The sequence below is a fragment of the Eutrigla gurnardus genome (genome assembly GCF_963514095.1).
Source record: "Eutrigla gurnardus genome assembly, chromosome: 11".
NCBI lineage: Eukaryota > Metazoa > Chordata > Actinopteri > Perciformes > Triglidae > Eutrigla > Eutrigla gurnardus.
The window spans coordinates 1,857,501-1,880,569 of NC_139925.1; the positions used below are offsets into that span (position 1 = coordinate 1,857,501).

At 47.7% G+C, this 23,069-nt stretch overlaps 2 protein-coding genes across 5 annotated transcripts in view; one reads left to right on the plus strand and one right to left on the minus strand.

Annotated features, from left to right (window-relative positions):
- The window catches only part of LOC311021113 (stromal membrane-associated protein 1-like), a 17,033-nt gene extending 15,419 nt beyond the window's left edge, over window positions 1-1,614 (plus strand). For 2 of the 4 annotated variants that reach the window (XM_084021469.1, XM_084021470.1), the window contains exons 9-10: window positions 111-280; window positions 1,112-1,613. In XM_084021469.1, coding sequence (XP_083877595.1) covers window positions 111-280; window positions 1,112-1,252 — 311 coding nt within the window. In that variant the 3' untranslated portion in view covers window positions 1,253-1,613. Of the gene's footprint in view, window positions 1-110; window positions 281-1,111 lie in introns of all 4 variants that reach the window. The other 2 variants (XM_084021472.1, XM_084021471.1) reach the window with 2 other exon arrangements.
- A 3,767-nt stretch (window positions 1,615-5,381) lies between these two features.
- b3gat2 (beta-1,3-glucuronyltransferase 2 (glucuronosyltransferase S)) lies at window positions 5,382-23,069 on the minus strand. Its single transcript, XM_084021284.1, has 4 exons — window positions 22,119-23,069; window positions 11,881-12,025; window positions 10,842-10,990; window positions 5,382-6,170 (listed from the first exon to the last, which is right to left on the minus strand). The coding sequence occupies exons 1-4, from the start codon at window positions 22,644-22,646 to the stop codon at window positions 6,084-6,086; spliced, it is 909 nt and encodes a 302-aa protein (XP_083877410.1). The 5' UTR covers window positions 22,647-23,069; the 3' UTR covers window positions 5,382-6,083.

A 23,069-nucleotide genomic window follows, 5' to 3' on the forward strand; every position in this document is an offset into this window, starting at 1 on the left:
ATTTGAACAGCTCTGATGCGTTTTCTTCTATTTGGATGTTGGATTGACGATCCTCGTCTCCGGTATCTCGTCACCACGCGGCGCTAACAGCTGTGTTGTTTCTGCTCCAGCAGGAGGCTTCATGGGCCAACCTTCGATGCAGTTCCCTCCGCAGGGCTTCGCTGTTCCACCCGGGATGGGGGGCGGAGCCATGATGGCCGGCGTGGCGCTGCCCAACGGCGGCTACACGGGCCTCCAGCAGTACAGCAGCATGCATCCAGGACAGTGGGACATGGGCCAGGTAACATGAATATTCATACAGACGTCACTGTGTAGCCTCCAGCTCATCATCATGGAATGTTTGCAGCGGAGGAAATGACCATATTTGGACTGTGGAGAGAGGAGAAGGGTTACTTTCTCACTGACTTCCATTCAACCAGAGCAGTCGCCCCCCGATGGCCAGCAGGGAGAATGACATGTGCAGAGCCGGAGTTTCACGTTGTCGTACATTAGTGACCTCATGATGTCTGTTCAATAGACGTGATTGGTTGAGGCCTGAATCCGTGGTTGACCTCATGCTTTTTCACCGTGTCATGAAAGTATTCATGACACGGCAGATTGAGTACGAATATTGACTTGATAATTAATCCAGTTTAAAAATAACTCCCAGGACCTTGTTGTCTGGACCACAGACAGTCTCTGGTTCCTCCACATAGTCTGGTCTGGTCTCTGGACTAATGTGGGCTACTATCTAGACCTCTGGGGGACCACAGACAGTCTCTGGTTCCTCCACATAGTCTGGTCTGGTCTCTGGACTAATGTGGGCTACTATCTAGACCTCTGGGGGACCACAGACAGTCTCTGGTTCCTCCACCTGGTCTGGTCTCTGGACTCATGTGGGCTACTATCTAGACCTCTGGGGGACCACAGACAGTCTCTGGTTCCTCCACATAGTCTGGTCTGGTCTCTGGACTCATGTGAGCTACTATCTAGACCTCTGGGGGACCACAGACAGTCTCTGGTTCCTCCACCTGGTCTGGTCTCTGGACTCATGTGGGCTACTATCTAGACCTCTGGGGGACCACAGACCACGTTTGGGCGTGAACCCTTAACATGACTTCCTCTCCCTCAGGTGACTCAGCAGATGTCGGGCCTGACTGCGAGCGGTGGAGGGCCGGCCACTTTTAGCCAATCGGGGGTCCCCGCGGCCGTCCGGCCCGCGGCCCCACCGGAGGCGTCCGGCACGACCCTGAGCACTCAGCTGTGGAAGTGAGGAGGAGGAGGAGGAGGAGGAGCAGCGGGTGGTCACATGGCAACTAAATAGCTGCATTTTCTCCAAATGAAGAACGGCCTGTGGGTGTGACTGCCTTTAACGCCCCCCTCATGTGATGATGTCATCAAACCAGAGGAACGTCGTCGTCTGAACAGGAAGCTGCTGTTCTACGGATATTATATATTATATCGTTAGTGACTCGTTAGTGACTCATTAGTGAGTCTTGTGATTGGTTCCTCTCTGCTGTGTATATTGTAACCCCCCCCCCCCCCCCCCCCCCTTGTGTAGGCCGAGGCCTGATAGTGGTCTAAACAGTCCTGTATTCATGTGCATTTATATATATATATACACATATATATACGTATATATATATATATATATATATATATATATATATACATATATATATATATATATATATATATATATATACGTATATATATATATATATATATATATATATATATATACATATATATATATATATATATATATATATATATATGTGTATATATATATGAATATCTGGGATCAATAAATGATCAATTCTCTTGACTATCATACACATTAATCTGGAATCAGGTCCCATGGTGGTCTGCCAGGAAGAGGCGGGGCTTAGCCTCTGGCCCCTTGAGGTGGTTTCTGTGAGTCCTGGTGGATCCTGGAAACCTCTGTGGTGCTTTCAAGTGTTCTAACTAAGGATCTGGACTCCGGAGCTTCCCGCAGCTTTCCTTCACTGCACTTTAAGTACGAGTCGGTCTTATCTCTGCTGCGGTGGGGTTTCCTCTGTCAGGGACCAGGACCAGGACTAGGAACTGGACCTCCACAGCCCTTTTCCTGTTGAGAAACTGAACCAGTGTGACTCCTTCATGTAACTGTATATTCTGCCATCTTCATCATGGTGTTTTGTTGTGTGCAGCACAAGAGAAGCACAGTTAGTCTGACGACCAATCAGAGGGCTGGACGGTGAGGAGGGCCAGGATTGGACGGCGCAAGCAAAAAGGAGGACCTGTATGAAAACACTGGATGGGTCCCATCGTCACATTCCAGTCCTGGTTTACTAGACCAGAGAAGAGTAGAAATACACAAAAATACTAGATAAGATCAAAGTATCAGTACTAGTGACGGGACCATAAAAGATTTATATCAGATTAAAAACACTGGCAGGAAGTTGATCCGTTTCTACACAACTGTTCAATGTAAATGATGTGACTCAACGTTTGACCCTTTGCTAAGACCCGCCCCTTGGTTACCGTTGCTACGGCCGGCTACCTTTCATGTCAAAATGGCATTTTCACGATATCAGTGCGACATATTCCAAAAGTTAATTAGCAATTTTATCAAATCCTCATATGGTCCCGTGTTTTTAGTGAATACGGTTTCATCTCTGTCGCCATAGAAACCAGCTGTGCTACCTCTCTGCTCGTACACTTATTTATCTCGTAATAAAAATCTCAAAGGTTTCGCCTTCATTGCTGTGCTCGTATTTTTCCCCCTGGTGGTGAATGTTGGTATTTATTTGAGTGTCTAAGCGAGGAACACACACAGTTACGATCTCTCACACACACACACACACAGTTGATCTCATCTAAAATATGTTGCACTTTCAGGGTCAAAGGTCGTGGACACAGTTACGATCCCGGCTCAAATACTTAATTGGCTCATTAACGAAAATATTTTACAATTAAAAAAAAAAAGTGGTGAAATTGATCATAATATTGACCCAGCTCGTAAACGAAGTGCAGAATCAAACCTGGAGAGGTCGTCATGGTGATGTCACCTTTTGGTCTGTGGGCTTCAGTTCTGAAGCCTTCAAGGCATCTTCGGCAGTTTGCTCGTAGTGAAGGAAGTGACCATATTTGGACTGTGGAGGAGCGATGGGTGGATCTGAGGCGACTGGTCAATCACAAGGTAGCCCCGCCCCAAAACTGTGTTTCTCAAACTTTGTACCCCGTAGAATATAGTTTTCAAGTACCAGCTGACCAGCAAACATTTTAGGGTAGTTTAAATGACAACTATTAAGATTTGCATGATTATAAAGTTTACAAGAAAAAAAAAACGTTATTAATTTTTTCCTCTTAAATGTGTGATCTCAGAGAATGTGAGTTTCCATGCATTAAAAAAAAACGAATTCTCTTTAAAGGCCGGCCGTCGCAGAATTACACACGACTCTTCCTCATCTCTTTGTTTTATTGGACGACAAGAGCAACAGACCACGAGCATTATGGGACATCGAGCCCCGACAAACAAACAAACACCTCTGATGTCGTTAGCTTCAGAGGGAAATAATTCTCTTTAGGACTCGATCGTCGTCGAGGATCCCAACGAACCAGCTTCATCCTGTTTTCTTTCATTCACACCGAAAGCGAAGCAACGTTTCACCCCTCACACGATTTTACACATTTCACCTGCTGGATTCACGTGGGCTGGTTCACCACAGCTGGAGGAACCAGAATAAAGTATTGATCTGTGATTTAATATCAATAACCAGATGGAAAGGATGCTGAAATAACTCCATCATGATGGTGATCAGTAAAAAGTGCTGAGTCATGCTTTGTTAGGTCTGTCTGCAAGACCACAAGATAACTACTGTTAAAACGCTGGTTTTCTGAATGGAGTCTGGTTGATGGATGCTAGGCTACGCTAACAATGTAGCTGTTCCATCAACACTCCATATAAGGTCATCTAGACATAAATACAGCTATAATATTTGTCTCTGATTCATAACGTCTTGACGGTTTTCACGTCAAAGTGACGACTTACGAACGAAATCGAGCCGTTAAATCGTTTGCTTCGCTTCTGGTGTTTTTCTGTATTTTTGTGAGAACAAAAAGAGAACTTAGGGTTCAAGATTCCATCAGAACATGAAACAAATTAAAACTTTTCTTAAAGGGTTTTTGTAAAAAAATAAATAACCTTTAAACTTCACGTATTGCATAAATGTTTCAGAGGCTCAAACATCAGGAAGGTGAACAAAAACATGTTTTACAGTTAAACGTACGGCTTGACCTTTGACCTTTGTTTGCTGCATTCAACGTTCGGAGACTCCCAACAGTTTGAGACAGAAGGGCTGTCGGGTCCTGGTTTAGTGGGTCCTGGTTTCGTCCCGGTTTCATCCCCTGGTTCCAGCTGAGAGTTTCAGGGATCGAACATGCGAGCTGTAGAAGCCGTTTATGTACGTTTTAGAACGTACGTTCAGCTGACAGGTGGCTTTCGGGTTCAGGTTCAGATTCAGGTTCAGGTTCAGGATTGGGTTTGGGTTCAGTTTCAGGTTTGGGTTCAGGTTCGGATTCAGGTTCAGGTTTGGGTTCAGGTTCATCAGGATCAGATCAGAATTGACCCAATCATCACTAAATCATCATCACATTAACGTGATTCATTTTAAACAAAAATGAGACTCCAGATTTTAGGTGCTAATGGGATGTGGTTAGCCTAGCTTAGCATCAAGACTGTGGATGTGGTTAGCCTAGCTTAGCATAAAGACTGGAAGCAGGGAAAACCGCTAGCTTGTCTTTCTGTAGCAACAACCTTTTAAATAGGACCTGTTCTTCTGTTCCTGATTCAGAGGATCCACCTGATGGATCCTTCAGGGTCCTACGTATCCCAGGATTCATAGCGACGACTGGACTTAAAGTCCCAGTCGGCGAGTCCGGCAGATGGAGGGCACTCTGTCAGATTTTGAATGTTTCCACCTCTCACGTTCCTCCCCCACGACCACCGAGCTCCTCCCCCACGACCACCGAGCTCCTCCCCCACAACCACCAAGCTCCTCCCCCTCGACTCCGTGCCCTTTGAACTCCCTTAGATCACGCCACCTTTGAAACGCGGTTCCAATGTTGACTCTGGTTTTATCACGGGCACCGTCGCCATCTTTCTTTTTTTCCTTCTTTTCCACCGGTGTTTTCTTCTCCTTGGTTGTTTTGGACCTCCTCGTTTCGGTTTTTAACGAGGAATTGGAAGCTTGTTGCTACTTCCCTCCGCCTCCCCCCTGTGATATTGGTACGACCCGAGGGGGGAGGGGCTCTGTGTGTGCAGGAACACAGCCCTGCGTGCTGATTGGACAGGATGATCCGGGCGCTGTCGATCTTTGCAAAACAAACAGGCTCTACGTGCTGGTAGAGGAGCTTCAGTGAATATGATCAAAGAAATGTTACCGACTGGGACTTTAAATCAACATGGCGTCTAGGAGGATCAGAATAAACTGAAATCTATCATGAAGCAAAATCCTCCATCAGGATATGAAATAAGAACATATATGATATTTTAATCGGATAACGTTCAATACCTCTTCTATGCTCTTTAGGTTGCTAGCTGGTTGCTAGGCGACCCAGCAAAGGTGACGCAAACAGGAAGTTCTCCGTAGACCAGACTTCAAGATGACGTGTCTCTGAACCAGGAACTAAAGTGTGTTACTATGGTTACTGGTTGGGATACTGTACTGTGGAGAGGGCAGGCTAGCTGCTAACAGTCTCCGTGCTAAGCTAGCTCCATGCTAACACCCTAAAGTCGGTCTCATTCTTCTGATCTGCCGTTAGAGACACAGATCAGATGTACGGTCATGTGACGGATCAGTTTATCTGACGCTGATGTGTTAACGATTAAAACCACATTAATGATTCTCGTGGCACCTCGTTCACATCGATGAGCCCTGATGGACCCAAGTGGTCCCAGGTAGTGAGTGCAATGTGGTCCGTGTGGTCCAGGAGTCTGGAATCATGCAGCTCCTCAGAGTCCCAGTCCAAGTCCCAGTCCACCATGAACAGACTGAATCCACACATGCTGGCTGAGTCCCGGCAGCCTCGCAGGGTCCTGGTCCTGGATCCGCTGCCTCTCACACCTCGATGACCGCCGTGTCTTTGCGGTGTTTGGGCTCGTTGGCCAGGTGGGGTTTCTCCGTGCGGGTGTGCCAGACCAGGACCTGGAGGAGGAAGGAAGCACAACAGATCCAATATAAGATCGGAAAAGAAGGAGACATGGACCGGGCCGAAACAAGACCAGCATCGATTATTAATCCCAAACCGGGAAATCATTGTTATATTCTGCAGATGTTTGGTGTCCAATTATAGAAACATGTTGGAAACCATTCTAGAAAATCATGAGACAGGAGTCACCCCCTGGTGGCCGGCAGATAGAACGACAGATTAATGACCTTCAGCTTCGGCTTCACTGCTCAGAACCGAGGAAAACAAATCAGATTTAGGGGCGGAGCTTACCTGCTGATTGACAGCTCGCTACCACGCTATCAATGCTAGTTAGCTACTAAGATTAAAGGAGAAATCCGGTCATTTTTGACCCCATGTCCGTTGTCCTCAGGGTCATCCCGACTTATTAGAAGCAAAAAACCCGACAAAAATTGACGTTGCCTAGCCCGAGATCTGTACCTGCCTGGCAGCCTTCCAGACTCGCTACAATGCTAACCCATTGGGGCACCGTTGTATCTGCTTTCCTGGGCCACAGAAAACAATCCCAAGACCTATGCAACACAGGTTGGGTCCGTACGAGACACCACGGCGCTCGTTTAGCACAAATAGTGTGGCAAAACGACATAAATATGTGTGTTTTAGCATGAAGTTACTCACCCCAAATCACCCCGTAGAGTAGACATTAGCAGTAGACAGCCGAGCGCCTGTCGTCCCTCCCAGTCACCGCAGAAACGAAAACGTTTTTCACGTAGTTTTTATTTTGTATCCATAAAGAAACGACCGAGCAGTGCAGTCGTCCTGTCCGTAATAAATCCATGAAGATGTTACGTCCATATGTATGACTGTTACAACATAGCAACATAGCTTCAGCTAGTAACGTGCCGGGCGCTCGTCCGTCCCAGTCACCGCAGAAACGAAGATGTTTTCCTCGTAGTTTTGATTTTGTATCCATAAAGAAACGACCGAGCAGTGCAGTCGTCATGTCCGTAATAAATCCATGAAGCTGTTACGTCCATATGTATGACTGTTACAACATAGCAACATAGCTTACAGCTAGTAACGTGCCGGGCGCTCGTCCGTCCCACTCACCGCAGAAACATAGCAACGATAGCTTACAGCTAAACAGTAGCCGGGAGCCAAAACAATGGAAGACTCGCGCAAGTTCCCGTCTCCCGACGTCCTCACTCTGGAGCTGTTTTCAAGCCACTAGTGACAAACTTCTTTCCATCGAGTAGTGCCGTCATGTCCATATGACAGTGTAACTGGCGCTAGCCTACATAGTAAGATTGCTTAGCCTTTGTGACAGTTGAAGCTGCTACAGCGACAACAAATCTCGCGCAGTCTCAGTAGGCTAGTTGTGTTGACGGCATGAGTGGGAGTCGCGTGTCGCGTGTGTCGCGTGTGTCGCGTGTCGCGTGTGTGCAGACTGCAGTCTCTCATCAACAGAGTGAGAACAAAGTGACCCTCGCGCGACTGTCCAAGATGTTTCACTGTACTGGCTTGAAAACAGCTCCAGAGTGAGGACGGCAGACGGGAACTTGCGCGAGACTTGCATTGTTTTGGCTCCCGGCTACTGTTTAGCTGTAAGCTATCGTTGCTATGTTGTAACAGTCATACATATGGACGTAACGGCTTCATGGATTTATTACGGACATGAGGACTGCACTGCTCAGTCGTTTCTTTATGGATACAAAATCAAAACTACGAGGAAAACGTCTTCGTTTCTGCGGTGACTGGGACGGACGAGCGCCCGGCACGTTACTAGCTGAAGCTATCGTTGCTATGTTGTAACAGTCATACATATGGACATAACAGCTTCATGGATTTATTACGGACAGGACGACTGCACTGCTCGGTCGTTTCTTTATGGATACAAAATCAAAACTACGTGAAAAACGTTTTCGTTTCTGCGGTGACTGGGAGGGACGACAGGCGCTCGGCTGTCTACTGCTAATGTCTACTCTACGGGGTGATTTGGGGTGAGTAACTTCATGCTAAAACACACATATTTATGTCGTTTTGCCACACTATTTGTGCTAAACGAGCGCCGTGGTGTCTCGTACGGACCCAACCTGTGTTGCATAGGTCTTGGGATTGTTTTCTGTGGCCCAGGAAAGCAGATACAACGGTGCCCCAATGGGTTAGCATTGTAGCGAGTCTGGAAGGCTGCCAGGCAGGTACAGATCTCGGGCTAGGCAACGTCAATTTTTGTCGGGTTTTTTGCTTCTAATAAGTCGGGATGACCCTGAGGACAACGGACATGGGGTCAAAAATGACCGGATTTCTCCTTTAATCCGATTAAAAAACAGAACTACGTAGCCTCTTAAACACACACACACACACACACACACACACACACACAGGCATGATTCATTGCTGCTGTTTCTGGTCTCTTCAGGTGGAACGTGTCACTTCCTGCCCGCCGTGCTGCTAATTGGTCCTCGCTGCATATCTAACGAGGACGTAGCGGCTTCATCACTGCCAGGAGAGCAGCTCCTCTCTTCTACACCGTTAGCTCTCCATCTTCCTCCCTCCTCCTATCTCCTCCCTCCTCCTATCTCCTCCTCCCTCTCCTCCCCCTCCCCTCCTGTGCTCATCCATCTCCATCTGTTCCAGCCTCCTCCCTCCTCCTCCTTTCTCCTGTCTGTTGTCATTACTCCTCCACTCTAACATCATCACAGATACCGAGTCGCCCGTCAGAGTCGTGTCCTCCTTCTCAAGGTCGGGATTCAGGCTCTGTGATCTGATCCTAGTTCTGGTCCTCGCATGGATCCAGTCTGGAGTTACATGTGTCACAAATACAGACACGGACAGATCCCAGATCACTACCACACGGACAGATCCCAGATCACTGACACTGACAGATCCCAGATCACTACGACATGGACAGATCACTACGACACTGACAGATCCCAGATCACTACGACATGGACAGATCACTACGACACTGACAGATCCCAGATCACTACGACACGGACAGATCCCAGATCACTGACACTGACAGATCCCAGATCACTACGACATGGACAGATCACTACGACACTGACAGATCCCAGATCACTACGACACTGACAGATCCCAGATCACTACGACAACAGACAGTTCCCAGATCACTACGACACGGACAGATCCCAGATCACTACGACAACAGTTCCCAGATCACTACGACAATGGACAGATCCCAGATCACTGTGACACTGACAGATCCCAGATCACTACAACACGGACAGATCCCAGATCACTACAACAACAGACAGATCCCAGATCACTATGACAATGGACAGATCCCAGATCACTACAACACGGACAGATCCCAGATCACTACAACAACAGACAGATCCCAGATCACTACGACAATGGACAGATCCCAGATCACTACAACACGGACAGATCCCAGATCACTATGACACTGACAGATCCCAGATCACTACAACACGGACAGATCCCAGATCACTACAACAACAGACAGATCCCAGATCACTACGACAATGGACAGATCCCAGATCACTATGACACTGACAGATCCCAGATCACTACAACACGGACAGATCCCAGATCACCACAACAACAGACAGATCCCAGATCACTACGACAATGGACAGATCCCAGATCACTACAACACGGACAGATCCCAGATCACTACAACAACAGACAGATCCCAGATCACTACGACAATGGACAGATCCCAGATCACTACAACACGGACAGATCCCAGATCACTATGACACTGACAGATCCCAGATCACTACAACACAGACAGATCCCAGATCACTACAACAACAGACAGATCCCAGATCACTACGACAATGGACAGATCCCAGATCACTACAACACGGACAGATCCCAGATCACTATGACACTGACAGATCCCAGATCACTACGACAACAGACAGATCCCAGATCACTACGACAACAGACAGATCCCAGATTTTTTTTAAACATAATTAAACGACGACGGGTTATGACCTCTGATGTCCCAGCGACTCGTCGACGCTGCGTGAGCGATGATGTCACGTCCTACTGCTTGTGCAGCTGTGATAAATGCTGATATGGCGTCCTGGAGTGCTGACTGATGATGTCACAACCTCGCTAATGGCCTGTATTAACTCCGGCGGCGGGGCGCCTCCATTAGTGTAATGGGGCCGATAATGATGATGGCGGTTTCAACACGGAGCCGTCTGCGGCGGCTGAAGCCGGCGGTAAATGATGACCCGGGGGTTCTCTTCCCTCTGGTCCTCCGGGGGAACATTTACCCACAACCCACCAGGGGACGCAGTCATGTGACCTGCAGCAGCAGTGAGACGGTTTACAGGGAGATCTCACTGATTCCTGCTGAAGCTGCTTTCATTCAGAGAGAATTATTATAATCATCCAGTTTACTGAATTAGTCAGATCATTTAAATGCACCAGAGGAAATCCACCAGAACCGGGACCAGGTCTGGCCAGACGTGACCTTTGACCCTGAGAGCACTGCCATCTGTATCTGTTTACTTCATCAATATATCTGATTTATAATGAGGCTTCAACAGAAAGATGCTTCATCAATATTTTTGGTATGTCAACTACTTTTAAAATGCTTGTTTTCTGAATGGAGTCTGGTTGATGGGTGCTCGGCTATGCCACGTCGTCTGGTCTGGTCTCTGGACTGGTGTGTTCCCGTTACTGACCTGGGTGCAGTTGTTGGCCTTGGGCTCCAACTCGGTGACCTTGGTGATCTGCTTGAGGAAGTCGGACTCCTGCATTCCTGGCTGGGAGCCGCGCCGCTTGAATTGCGCCCGCGGGTTCGCTAGGATCACCTGGAGGTTCACGGCGAAACCTGAGGGGGAGGGAGGGAGAGAAACAGAGAGGGAGGGGGAGAGGGAGAGAGAGGTCAGCCAGTGGATTATAAGCACATTATGAGTGTGTTATAATCACAGCAGAAAATGATGGAGTGCATTAGCGTCGGCTGGTGGGTCCCTTCACCACAGGCGCCGCCGCCCTCGGCCATGCTGCAGCGAGGAGGAGACGCACCAGGAAGTCAGAGGGATTCTTGGCTGGCTCGCATTTCATCAGCCTGACGAGCAGAGTTTGGAAGCGTGACGCCACATCGTCCTCTGAAAGACGGCAGCTGAAGGTTGGAGGGAGAGTCTGATTCTTCAAATTTGTTTTCCACCAATCAGCCGCGTGTTCGCTTCTCCCCGCCGGCGTGAGAAACACGTCATTTACATGTGTGTTCCGACCCTGCAGCCGGGTCTGAGGGTATGGATTATTATACTGTATGAGTTATGATACTGTAATGCTACCTCGCCCTTTTAAGAGGAATATCATTTGCCTGTAATTCCTTATTATTTGGGCGTTGTTGGATCACTAAGTGACATTAGAAATATATAATGGTCGCGTCCAGTGATGCACGGGTCGTTTCTTTTCAGAGTTGGAACGCTCCATATCTTTATATTCCATCCACCAACGATCTAAAAGCAAAGTCGGCTGAGAGAAGGCGTGTGAGACGAGAGGTTTAGGTGGAACCATGGAGGGAACCATGTGATCACTCTGAGATCCATTTATAATTCAGAGCCTGATATGAAACACGGTTCACCTCCGGGCCGAAGCAGCTTATTATAACATGGACCCTGATGAAGGAGGGGTTATGAAGGTCATGACCTTCGTGGTCGTCCTTTGAGGACCGTTCTTTCACTGTCCAACCAGCGACTCAGCGTTCCTCCTTACCTGCCATGTCGGTGGCGAAGGGTCGGTCCGGTCTCCAGCCGGTGTACCAGCCCACCACTTTCCCCCCGGCCACCAGGGGGCGCTCGTACGCTCTGCCGCCCACGAATCCCACGGGCCAGACGGAAACCCCTTGAGTGCTCCGCATCTGTGGAGAAGGAGAAGCTTTGAGTTCAGACATGACTGGTCCAAAGAATACGCCGTGGTGACATCATCGAAGTCACAGCTGATCCACGACCCGCCGCCGCCGCCCGGCTCACAGGTAATAATAACCAGGGATTAGTGAGCATTTGTTCCTGGTGAAAGGAGGGCGAGAGCGGCATGCTGGGAGTCGTGGTCCAGCGGGAACTCGATGACACGGAGCTGCCTTCCATGTTCACGCTGAATGAATCCGCAGACGGACACCATAAAATCCCCTTACAAGGTCTCATAATGTCTCTGTTCAACTCTATTGTTATTATTATTATTGTTTACGTTTAATTACGTCGGGGGAGCCATGTGACATGTCATCGTTAACCTGATAATCATCACAAGCCTTTTTGTTGTGAAATCCAAATAATCCAACATCTTAAATGAGGTTATTATAAATCTGAGCATTTCATGAAGAGTCAGATATTTTTATTGCATCGCAGATAAGACACATCATTATGAAATGATCTTGAAAAACACTCAAATAATATTAAATGTCTGCCTACGCCAGTTTAAAGAAAGAATATATATTATAATATTGATTAATGAGCTCACATCCGTTACACAGGGAGACCTTCCAATCTGATTGAAGATTATTTGATCGTTTTCATAAATAAATAAATTGCGTGTCTTATCTATGACTAAATACAAATATTTGTTTCTTAATAAAATATTGTGATTCCAGGATGTTTGGCACCATTTTCAGAGTTTTAAGCAGATTTGGATGATTATAGATAATGGTGAATCACACTTATTTTGGCGGGATAAGTTCAAAGTCCCGACGGAGCGATAAGCAGCAACCGAACACAGCAACCGACAACTACCCGTCTTCTCCTCATGTCTCCTCCCGGGGCCCCTGAAGCCCCTTGCTGTTAACACTGTGGCCCCTTGAGTTTGTGGTGCGACGCTGAAAGCCTTCCCCCCCTCGTTCCTCTTCTGCTGCTGTCAGGTCCTTTTTCAAAGACTCGGCTCTTTCCCAGCTCGTTCCTGGAGAACGATTGTTACTTTGGTCTGGTCCTGATCCTCGTTTGACTGCTAATGATCCTTAAAGCTCAGCAGTGTGATGGAAGAGGAACGTCCAGAGCCCGTTCATTCCGCTGTGAAGAAGGTGTCCATGTATTCCTTCCAACACGCTGAACGCACGTATACGTCTGCTGCATTCACTAAAACATGTTGCATTGTTTCACATTCAAGTTCATCTCAAACCCTTTCATGTGAGTTTTACCAGCATGCAGCTCGTCCACGTCCAAATGAATTCATTTCTCTGCAGTGAACAAAAGATGATGCTCGTTTATAAAACGCCATAAACAACTTGTTTCCATCTCTGATGAATCTACACAGATCGAGTCATAATGCTCTTACTGTATGAGTCACCACTGGGATTATGGAAATCATTCATAACGATGTCATGAGTATAGGATGATATTAGCAGTTCATGTTGAGATTATCCTCCAAAATAATTATCCTGATAGTCATAAAAAAATGACTTAAAACATATAAGCCTGTGTAGTGTAGTTAACATTAATAATAGGCTGAATTTGAACATTAACATTTTGAATATAACAGGAAAAAAGTATGGAATGAAATGAGTCTGATAGAGGAAACTTGGCAGCTGGAATATGAGCAGTATGAATGTGATATTAAAGCAGCTGTCTGATATCACAAAGACTCCAGATGTCGTCTCCGTCGCTCCGCCTCATCAACAACAACTGGACGTCTCAGTGTTTACGTTTGGCGCCGCGGGCGACGCCGTTTCAACAGATGGTGCTTCATTCTGCTCGCTGGCGACGGCTTCGGCACGCGCTGCTTTTCACGCCGCCATCTGCAGATTACTGCTGGCAACACCAACGTCGAGGTGTTCCTTTATCCGGGCTGGCCGAGGAATCGCGCCCGCTGTGACACGGAGGCGTCCGCTGGCGGGGAATACATCCAATAACTGTCAGAGAACACCAGCAGGATGGTCCTACTTCTCTCTGCCGGCCACCAGGGGGCGACTCCTCTCTGGTTGTATAGAAGTCTATGAGAAAATGGTCCTACTTCTCTCTGCTGGCCACCAGGGGGCGACTCCTCTCTGGTTGTATAGAAGTCTATGAGAAAATGGTCCTACTTCTCTCTGCTGGCCACCAGGGGGCGACTCCTCTCTGGTTGTATAGAAGTCTATTAGAAAATGGTCCTACTTCTCTCTGCCGGCCACCAGGGGGCGACTCCTCTCTGGTTGTATAGAAGTCTATGAGAAAATGGTCCTACTTCTCTCTGCCGGCCACCAGGGGGCGACTCCTCTCTGGTTGTATAGAAGTCTATTAGAAAATGGTCCTACTTCTCTCTGCCGGCCACCAGGGGGCGACTCCTCTCTGGTTGTATAGAAGTCTATGAGAAAATGGTCCTACTTCTCTCTGCCGGCCACCAGGGGGCGACTCCTCTCTGGTTGTATAGAAGTCTATGAGAAAATGGTCCTACTTCTCTCTGCTGGCCACCAGGGGGCAACTCCTCTCTGGTTGTATAGAAGTCTATGAGAAAATGGTCCTACTTCTCTCTGCTGTTATAGATATTCTCTGCGAGTCTTCTCATCTCACCACACTCTCTGTTTAGACACAGCTGACAAATATGTGAGATTCTTGCGTAATATTAAAAACAATAATAATCACAGGCAGCGGTGACAGGAGGATTTAGTGGAGGGATGTTTGAATGTTGAAGCAGAGGTGAATCCAGCAGACGACCAGCGAGACAGGAAGGTTGCAGATACATTATCATTAATCAGAATGAAACCCTTTCTGTCATATCTACGACATCCTTTATCGCTAACAGCAACATCATCACTGCATTGTCTCTCGTCCAAGACGGCGTAACCATGACGACAGCACTGCTTCTATGCAGTCTGTGGTTCTCAGTAGAGAACCTGCTGTTTAAGTTACACGGATGTGCTGATTATTCCTGGAGTCCTGTCCAACAGTTAAGTGGAGGACGGGTTATTATCACATCTGCATGCAGTAATGAGACTGTAATTATCCGGAGTAATGAACTGAAGGAGGCAGCGGAGCCAGCTCGCTTCAACGAGCGCGACTGTTCTTTTATTTGCATTAAGTTACGTTAACGTGTAGCTCTGCACTAAGCAGGGCTCCTCCACCTTCTCCAAGGTCACATTCAAGCATTTCCAGGTGCATTTCCATGCTTTTCCAGCACCTTCCAGCTGTGGTAAACTCCATATTTGTATCAATCCAATGGTCAGTATTCAGTCTACTTATTATGTCACTTGTTCATCACATTAAATGAGATGTTATTGTCCTCAAAACAACCAACATGATGTTTAGAGACAGCTTTTTACAGAAGGACCACAAATGAAAGGAAAACTAATTCCACTAACAGATCCACAGAAATATAATCACCAACTATTTTCATCATCTGTTCATCATCAAAAGTCATTTTTCATAAAGAAATGTCACAAAATGCTGTTTTCAGTCCCTCAAATATGGAGATCTTCTTTTCTCTGTTCTATCATAGATGTCATCACATACAACACACATTTCAAGACCTTTAGTCTACATCCAAGCACTTTCCAAACCTTGAAAACACCGTACTAAAATTCAAGGGTTTTCAAGGACTTCCAGCACCCGTCCCAACCTTTGAACGTTACTCAAACTAACAAGTCTCCTTGGTTCTCTTCCTGCTGATAAAAGAGTCACTGGATAAAAACACGTCAGCTAAGATAACGTTAGTGATGGAACATAGCTAAATTAGCTCGGCAGCTAGCCGAGCTAGCGGGCCGTGTTGGTGGCGTACGCTGTGTGAGACCAGAGATGTAGTTCACCCCGATTTCACACTAAACAAACCACAACACTCTGAAACATTCAATGGACAAACTTCCAGTGGAGTTCTGGGAACAAGTCAAACATTTGTCTGTAGCATACTAATCAATGAATGAGCTCTGTAGTGTACTAATCTTTGTCTGTAGCGTACTAATCTGTCTGTAGCGTACTAATCTTTGTCTGTAGTGTACTAATCTTTGTCTGTAGTGTACTAATCTGTCTGTAGCGTACTAATCTTTGTCTGTAGCGTAGTAATCTTTGTCTGTAGCGTACTAATCTTTGTCTGTAGCATACTAATCTTTGTCTGTAGTGTACTAATCTTTGTCTGTAGCGTACTAATCTTTGTCTGTAGCGTACTAATCTTTGTCTATAGTGTACTAATCTTTGTCTGTAGCGTACTAATCTGTCTGTAGCGTACTAATCTGTCTGTAGTGTACTAATCTTTGTCTGTAGCATACTAAACTTTGTCTGTAGCGTACTAATCTTTGTCTGTAGCGTACTAATCTTTGTCTGTAGCGTACTAATCTTTGTCTGTAGCGTACTAATCTTTGTCTGTAGTGTACTAATCTTTGTCTGTAGCGTACTAATCTTTGTCTGTAGTGTACTAATCTGTCTGTAGCGTACTAATCTATGAGCTTCGTGAAGCGGTTTGGTGGAACCACGTATTGAAGGAAGTAGTTCCTGATTTGGCAGCTCCGACTGCAGCTGTGCGTTCATCCCTTCAGAGCCTAGATGTGAACCAGTGAGCTGGATCCTGGTCCGGGCTGCGGTCCAGGTTTCTTTACTGCAGGAGGAAACCCAGAGCTCATCTTTTATGCATTGATTTTACTATCATCTCGCTGTTTTTTCCTGCTAACAAAAGCAATTTCAAAAGTGTTACTGCCACTTTGAGTTCCCATTGTTGGGCGATCGTATAGCATTACCGGGGGGGGGGGGGTATTAAGGTTAGAAGGATTTCCAGCAGCAGAGTTTCACTGTAGCCATCTTGGTTAAATATGGAGTCGAGGAAAAAAAAGAAATCAATGCGACCTGGAATGTCTCTGCAGGACGGGGCTTCTATTCTGGGAAACGTGTTTAAAGCTGATTTTTCACTGGAAATGAAGTTAAAATCCATGGTTTTAAAGACACAGAGCTGCTGAAGGAGGGAGAGGACAAAAACATCTTCTGACAGGGAATCAGAAAACAACCAAGGCGCGTGCGTGCGTGTGTGTGCGTGCGTATGAAGGTAAATCGATGTCAAAACACTTAGAAAGATGCGCAGCAGCGTGTGTGTGAACGCATGGTTATTTGTTATGCGTGCGTGCGTGCGTGCGTGCGTGCGTGCGTTGTCGTGCGCAGGTTGTATGTCACGCGTAACAAGAAGCTGCGTACATATGAAGCAGCGTGCGCACGTCTGTCTGTCACTGTTTGACAAATGTTGTTACGCGTTCACACGCACGTGCGGTCGCCGATTCTGATGCTGCGCGGCCGGAGTACGCGTTCAAGTTACGCGGAGTAGTTGCGCACAGCAGATCAATTCCGGCCGCGCAGCATCAGAATCTGCGACCGCACGTGCGTGTGAACGCGTAACAACATTTGTCAAACAGTGAGAGACAGACGTGCGCACGCTGCTTCATATGTACGCAGCTTCTTGTTACGCGTGACAGAGTCTGCGCACGTCGTTTCCGCGTACATGTGAGCGCCTGACAAAAATGTTCAATTATCTTCATGCGAGCGTTAATGCGTGCGTTCGCTAAAAAACGCATGAATGTTACGCGTAGTTACTCCGCGTAATGTGATCACAGGCGTGCAGCAGCCATCACGCGTGAACGTGCGCGTGAACGCGTGACCATTATAAGTCAATGAGGAAACTACATTACACGTCAGGCGCTGTGTGCTGCACAGGCGTCAAAGCACGCGGGTGTGACGCGCTCAGTTGATAGTTGCGCAAGTAATATGAAACGATTCTGACGCCATAGCGTGCGCGTGTGTGTGTGTGCGTGCGTGTGTGTGTGTGTGCGTGTGTGTGTGTGTGTGTGCGTGCGTGTGTGTGTGTGTGCGTGTGTGTGTGTGTGCGCGTGTGTGAGTGTGCGTGTGTGTGTGTGCGTGCGTGCGTGTGTGTGTGCGTGCGTGTGTGTGTGTGTGTGTGTGCGTGTGTGTGTGTGTGTGTGTGTGCGTGCGTGTGTGTGTGTGGTGTGTGTGTGTGCGTGTGTGTGTGTGTGTGTGCGTGTGTGTGTGTGCGTGCGTGTGTGTGTGTGGTGTGTGTGTGTGCGTGTGTGTGTGTGTGCGTGTGTGTGTGTGTGTGTGTGTGTGTGTGTGTGTGTGTGTGTGTGTGTGTGTGTGCGTGTGTGCGTGTGTGTGTGTGTGTGTGTGTGTGTCCGAGGGTTGTACGTCACCATTAGTTCATTTAAATAGAATAATCTAACAGGGTTTTTTTTTTAATGGCTAATTTATTGATCCCCCGTCCTGGTCCCTCTTCCTGGTCCCCCGTCCTGGTCCCCTGTCCTGGTCCCTCTTCCTGGTCCCCCGTCCTGGTCCCTCTTCCTGGTCCCTCTTCCTGGTCCCCCGTCCTGGTCCCTCTTCCTGGTCCCCCGTCCTGGTCCCTCTTCCTGGTCCCTCTTCCTGGTCCCTCCTCCTGGTCCCCCGTCCTGGTCCCCCGTCCTGGTCCCCCCACCAAACCCACCACGGACCATTTGTCTTGGAGGGGCTGGTCTCCTTTCTGCTTCGCTTCCCTGAAACCCCACCCTCACTTCTCTACATTATGTAATCATGATTATTTCTCATAGAGAGGTTGAGGAAATCCCCCCCCCCCCCCCATCAGCCTGTGATTCTCTGCAGACCTGCTAGGATCAGATATATACAAGATAGGGGGTCAGAACTAGACTGGGATAGTCCTTTACGTGTGAGCACAGCTGTGTTTCTGGCACTAATGCACAATAGGAATAATAAATGATAAATGTGCACCAGGAGACCCGGGACCCATGTAGAGGAAGGTGTCCCCGAGTCCCCCTCCAGGACTGGGCGTTTTCCTGAGTACCTGCTCCTGAGTGTTGGCTGATGACCGGCTGAATCAAACAGCTCCGCCGTGCTGCCGTCAGCTGGAAACCAGAGTCAGCTGTTCAGGAACGGGGGGGTCATTCTCCTGATTGCTTCTTTTACTTTAAATGGATTCCTTCATTTTAAATGTGGCCCAAGACAGAAAGAGTTGAGGTCAAAATAATGGCCTTATAATATATGAATATATAATGAAACCTTGATAATGAAACCTTGAAAACTCTACACTCAAGGATTTCCAGCACCGACCCGACCCTGTAAAACACTGTTCCCCGGTGAGGGACTGACCCGGCTGCTGGGAGGCGACTCAGCCGGAACGTGTTCTTCATAATGAAGGACGTCAGACGGAGACCTGACTAATGTGCAGCAGCAGAGAACTCAGCCTTTACCTCTTCATGCTGAACGCCTTCCTTTCCACCCGACGACTCCAGGCCTGTTAAAGATTTGCTACATACCAGTGTTTTCTCAAGTTCATGTGTTTTCATGTAATCAACAACCAGAGTCCAGAGCCAGGCTGGTTTTGTCCTCGTTTGTTAATTGGACAACAGCATGTCACAAAGGCCTTTCTAACATATAAGGATGTACAGACATCAGAACCAGGTCCAGTCAGGACTAGACTGGTACAGTCCTTTAAAGGGCTCAGGACTAGACTGGTATAGTCCTTTAAAGGGGGTCACAGTTATGAGGGCCAGTTTGGAGACCCAGAACTGTTCGTATGGCAGCATTGCAGTGAGCTTGAGAACATTTATAATTATTATTACATTACAGTTATGGAGAATTATATTTTAGGTTTAAACATGTGAAGCTAATGATTTCCCGGCTGAAATAATAGAAGTGTTTTTAATATGAGCTGCCACCATCCAGCTCCGTTATTATAACCTGGAGACCTAAAGCCAACCTAACACCATCTCTACACCACTGCTGCGTTCAGGGACGGAGGGAAAAGCCACCGCCAGGTGTCCGTTCCTAGAAAGGTGATAAACCTGGTCCATCTGAAACTAACTTGGACTAAAGACCACATCCTGCAGCCGTGCGTTTCCGGCCTCCGGCACGTTCCAGCCCATCCGTCTCAAACGCCCGAGACAGACGAGGGAAAAGGGGATTTTCATCTGGTCCGGATGTTTTGTTACCATATATGGTTAATTGGGGGCGTTTCTGAATGCAAATGACCCCAAATGTGCAGGAGCATGGTTGTTTAGAACATTAGGGTTGTGGACGACCGGCGTGTGTTTGATAAATGCAGATTATTTGACTTCCACACATCCTAACTTCATAAAACAACGCTGAAGCTTTCTGGAGATTCAGGTTAAACCTGTGAACCCGTGGTGGAGCGGGGATGCTCTTATTGCTGCAGCACGAACTGTAAATATATATTATCATCATTTAACTCAAAAAGACCAGTATCCCCCCCCCCCACACACACACACACACACACACACACACACACTGATTCCTGCTTATTAACAGAGTTGGCACACGGACCAGTGGGAAACAACAGTGATGGTGGTGAGATGAGGATTGGAAAGACCTGGCAACCCCCCCGAGCACCAGCAGGGCCTCCCTCCACCTCTCTCCGTCAGCCTCCTCCTCTTCATCACTTCTCTTCCACTGCTAACACAAGGTTTTTTTGGTGTGAAACTGGCGGTTCTGTCAGCGGGGGGCGGAGCTTCAGCAGGAACATCAACAACCAATGCAGCGTCTGAAATGAACCCGACAACGTGTGTCCTGCAGCGTAACAGCACGGCACAAACACGGTGGTGGGACGGAGGACGTAGACCCGATCCCTCGCTGACAGAGCTGGAACCATTCATTCCATTCATCAATGAATCCATTAATAGAATGAATCGTTTTGGCTCCAATAATCGATATGAATGAGTTTAATCGGATGAATCGTGATTCTTATTTATGATTAATGTTTTAATACGTTTAAGACACTCTCTCCCCTGCCAGCATGTAGTCTACTGAAAATGTTAGAAATAACTGAGCAATGTTTAATTACATTTTTGTATTCAGCATAAAATATTATGCAGGTTTACTTTTTTATAGAATAAATATGTTATTTTTCACTTTTCAGAAGAATACAAATAGTCTCACTCACATTATTGCATGTTTATTTCATGGATATAGAATTTTGGTTAAAAGTTACTGAATCGAATCGTTACAAAAAATAAATCGTCCTCGAATCGAATCGCCAGCTACTGTATCGTTAATGGATCGCTGTGAAGGATTCCCGACTCTGAGCTGCTGCTACATAAAGCTCCTCCCTCCATTATCTCCGAGCCAGTTCTCCTCCCAAACCGCTGTATCAGATCACCAGCCGAGCTCCAGCAAAAACATCATTTAAGTACTCCAGGATTTAACAACCAACAGTGTGGGAAGCCGTTCCAAGTATCTCCCTGTTCATCACGACGACCACGAGCAGCAATAGATTCACCATATTCCTCAAAATCGGCTTCAAACTCTTCAAATGGCACTAAAACGTCCCAGAATCACTTTTATAGAATATCTTTATCAGATGAGACGCATCCTATTTTTGTGGTGAAACAATCTAATAATCTTAAATAAGAAGCTCATAAATCTATAATCAATATCTTTTTAAATAAAAATGTATTTCTATTTAAATGTATTTCTACGAGGAGACGTTATAATTTATGGTCATCTTATTTAAGATTATTTGTTTAAAAAAAGACGTTTTATCTGCAGCGCAATAAAAATATTCATGTAAGAAAATAAGTAAAGTGATTCCTGAAGAATATTTCAATGATTATTGGGATGATGATGACATCACATTTTCATCTTTGCCATGCCTGGACATGAGCTAACAGTAGCCACAACAAGCTAACATTCACAGCATAACGAGGTTTTTAGCAGCAAGTCTGTTTAATTACTTTTAATACGTATAATAGTCAAATAAGTTGTTTCTTTGTAACCTTTTCATTAGTTAGCTAACATTAAACCGGTCGCTAGGAGGAGCCTAGCCGACATTCCGATGCGAGGCTACTTCCGTAATATGTCATTTTTAAAAGCCAAACTTTTACGTATTTTGACGTATTTTAACGTAAACTCCGTGTCCTCGTGGGTTTATTTATTATATTTGTACTTATTGTATAAGCTAGTAAAAGTTGCGGCTAACGTTCAGAGCCTGCAGCATTTCTCCCATGATGCCCTCCTGCTCGTGACGCATAAGAACGGGACTGACGTCATGAGAACGGTTACCTCCTCGAACAGCTCCAGGCTGTACGTGTTGTCGTCATCCGCGAAGAAAACCACGCCGGCGTCCCGCGCGCCCCGGTGCTGCCGGAGCCACGTGAGCGCCGCGTTCCGCTGCTCGGTGGCGCGTGGCATCCCGGTGCGCTTGAACCTGCGGGGCGTGAACACGTGCAGGTGCGTGTACGGGACGCCGCACCGGGCCAGGAAGCGCGCCACCAGCTCCGTGCGCGTCGTCGAGTCCTCCACCACGACCCAGTGGAACCGGGGCACCTGGCGGAAGGCGTGGGCCAGCCGGGTCAGCTCCGCCTTCTGCACCGGGCGCGTGTACGTCGGGGTGATGGCGTAGATGGCCGGCAGCGCGGTCTGGTTGCGGGCGCCCCCCGGGGCGCCGGTCCGGGCCGCCCGCTGCGCCCTGCCGGTCCGGCCGGCCGCCGGGGCCCGGGTCGCTCTCTTGCCGTCGATGTCGATCATGATGATGACGATGAGGACCCAGGGCAGCAGGATGAAGAAGCGGCTGAACAACACGGATTTCATGGCGAGGCTTAACTTAGCGCGCGCCCTCGTTCACTCCATCACGGGGAGGACGGCACCGAGGACCGAGTCCGCCAGGCTCCTCCAGACCCGTACCCAAAACCACTTCAGTCCATGTCCAACTGCGAGGCTGGAAAAGCCGACGCTGCGCTCCCCGTCCCGGCGGGACCGTTTGCCCAGAGTCCTCCTCCTCCTCCTCCTCCTCCTGCTCCTCCTCCTCTCGGACGGGACTTGAGTGCTTCTTCGTCGTCCGACCCTCCCTCGGCTCCCTCTCTCCCCAGACCCGTTAGATGTCCCGCCGAGCCTCTGCGCGTGTTTCCGGGGGACAACGACGAGCCGGAGCGGTCCTCCTCGCTGCAGCGGGCGGGGACAACCACCGATGTGCGCCGCCGAGGAGCATCACTCCGAGGACGGAGCTGCTCCGAT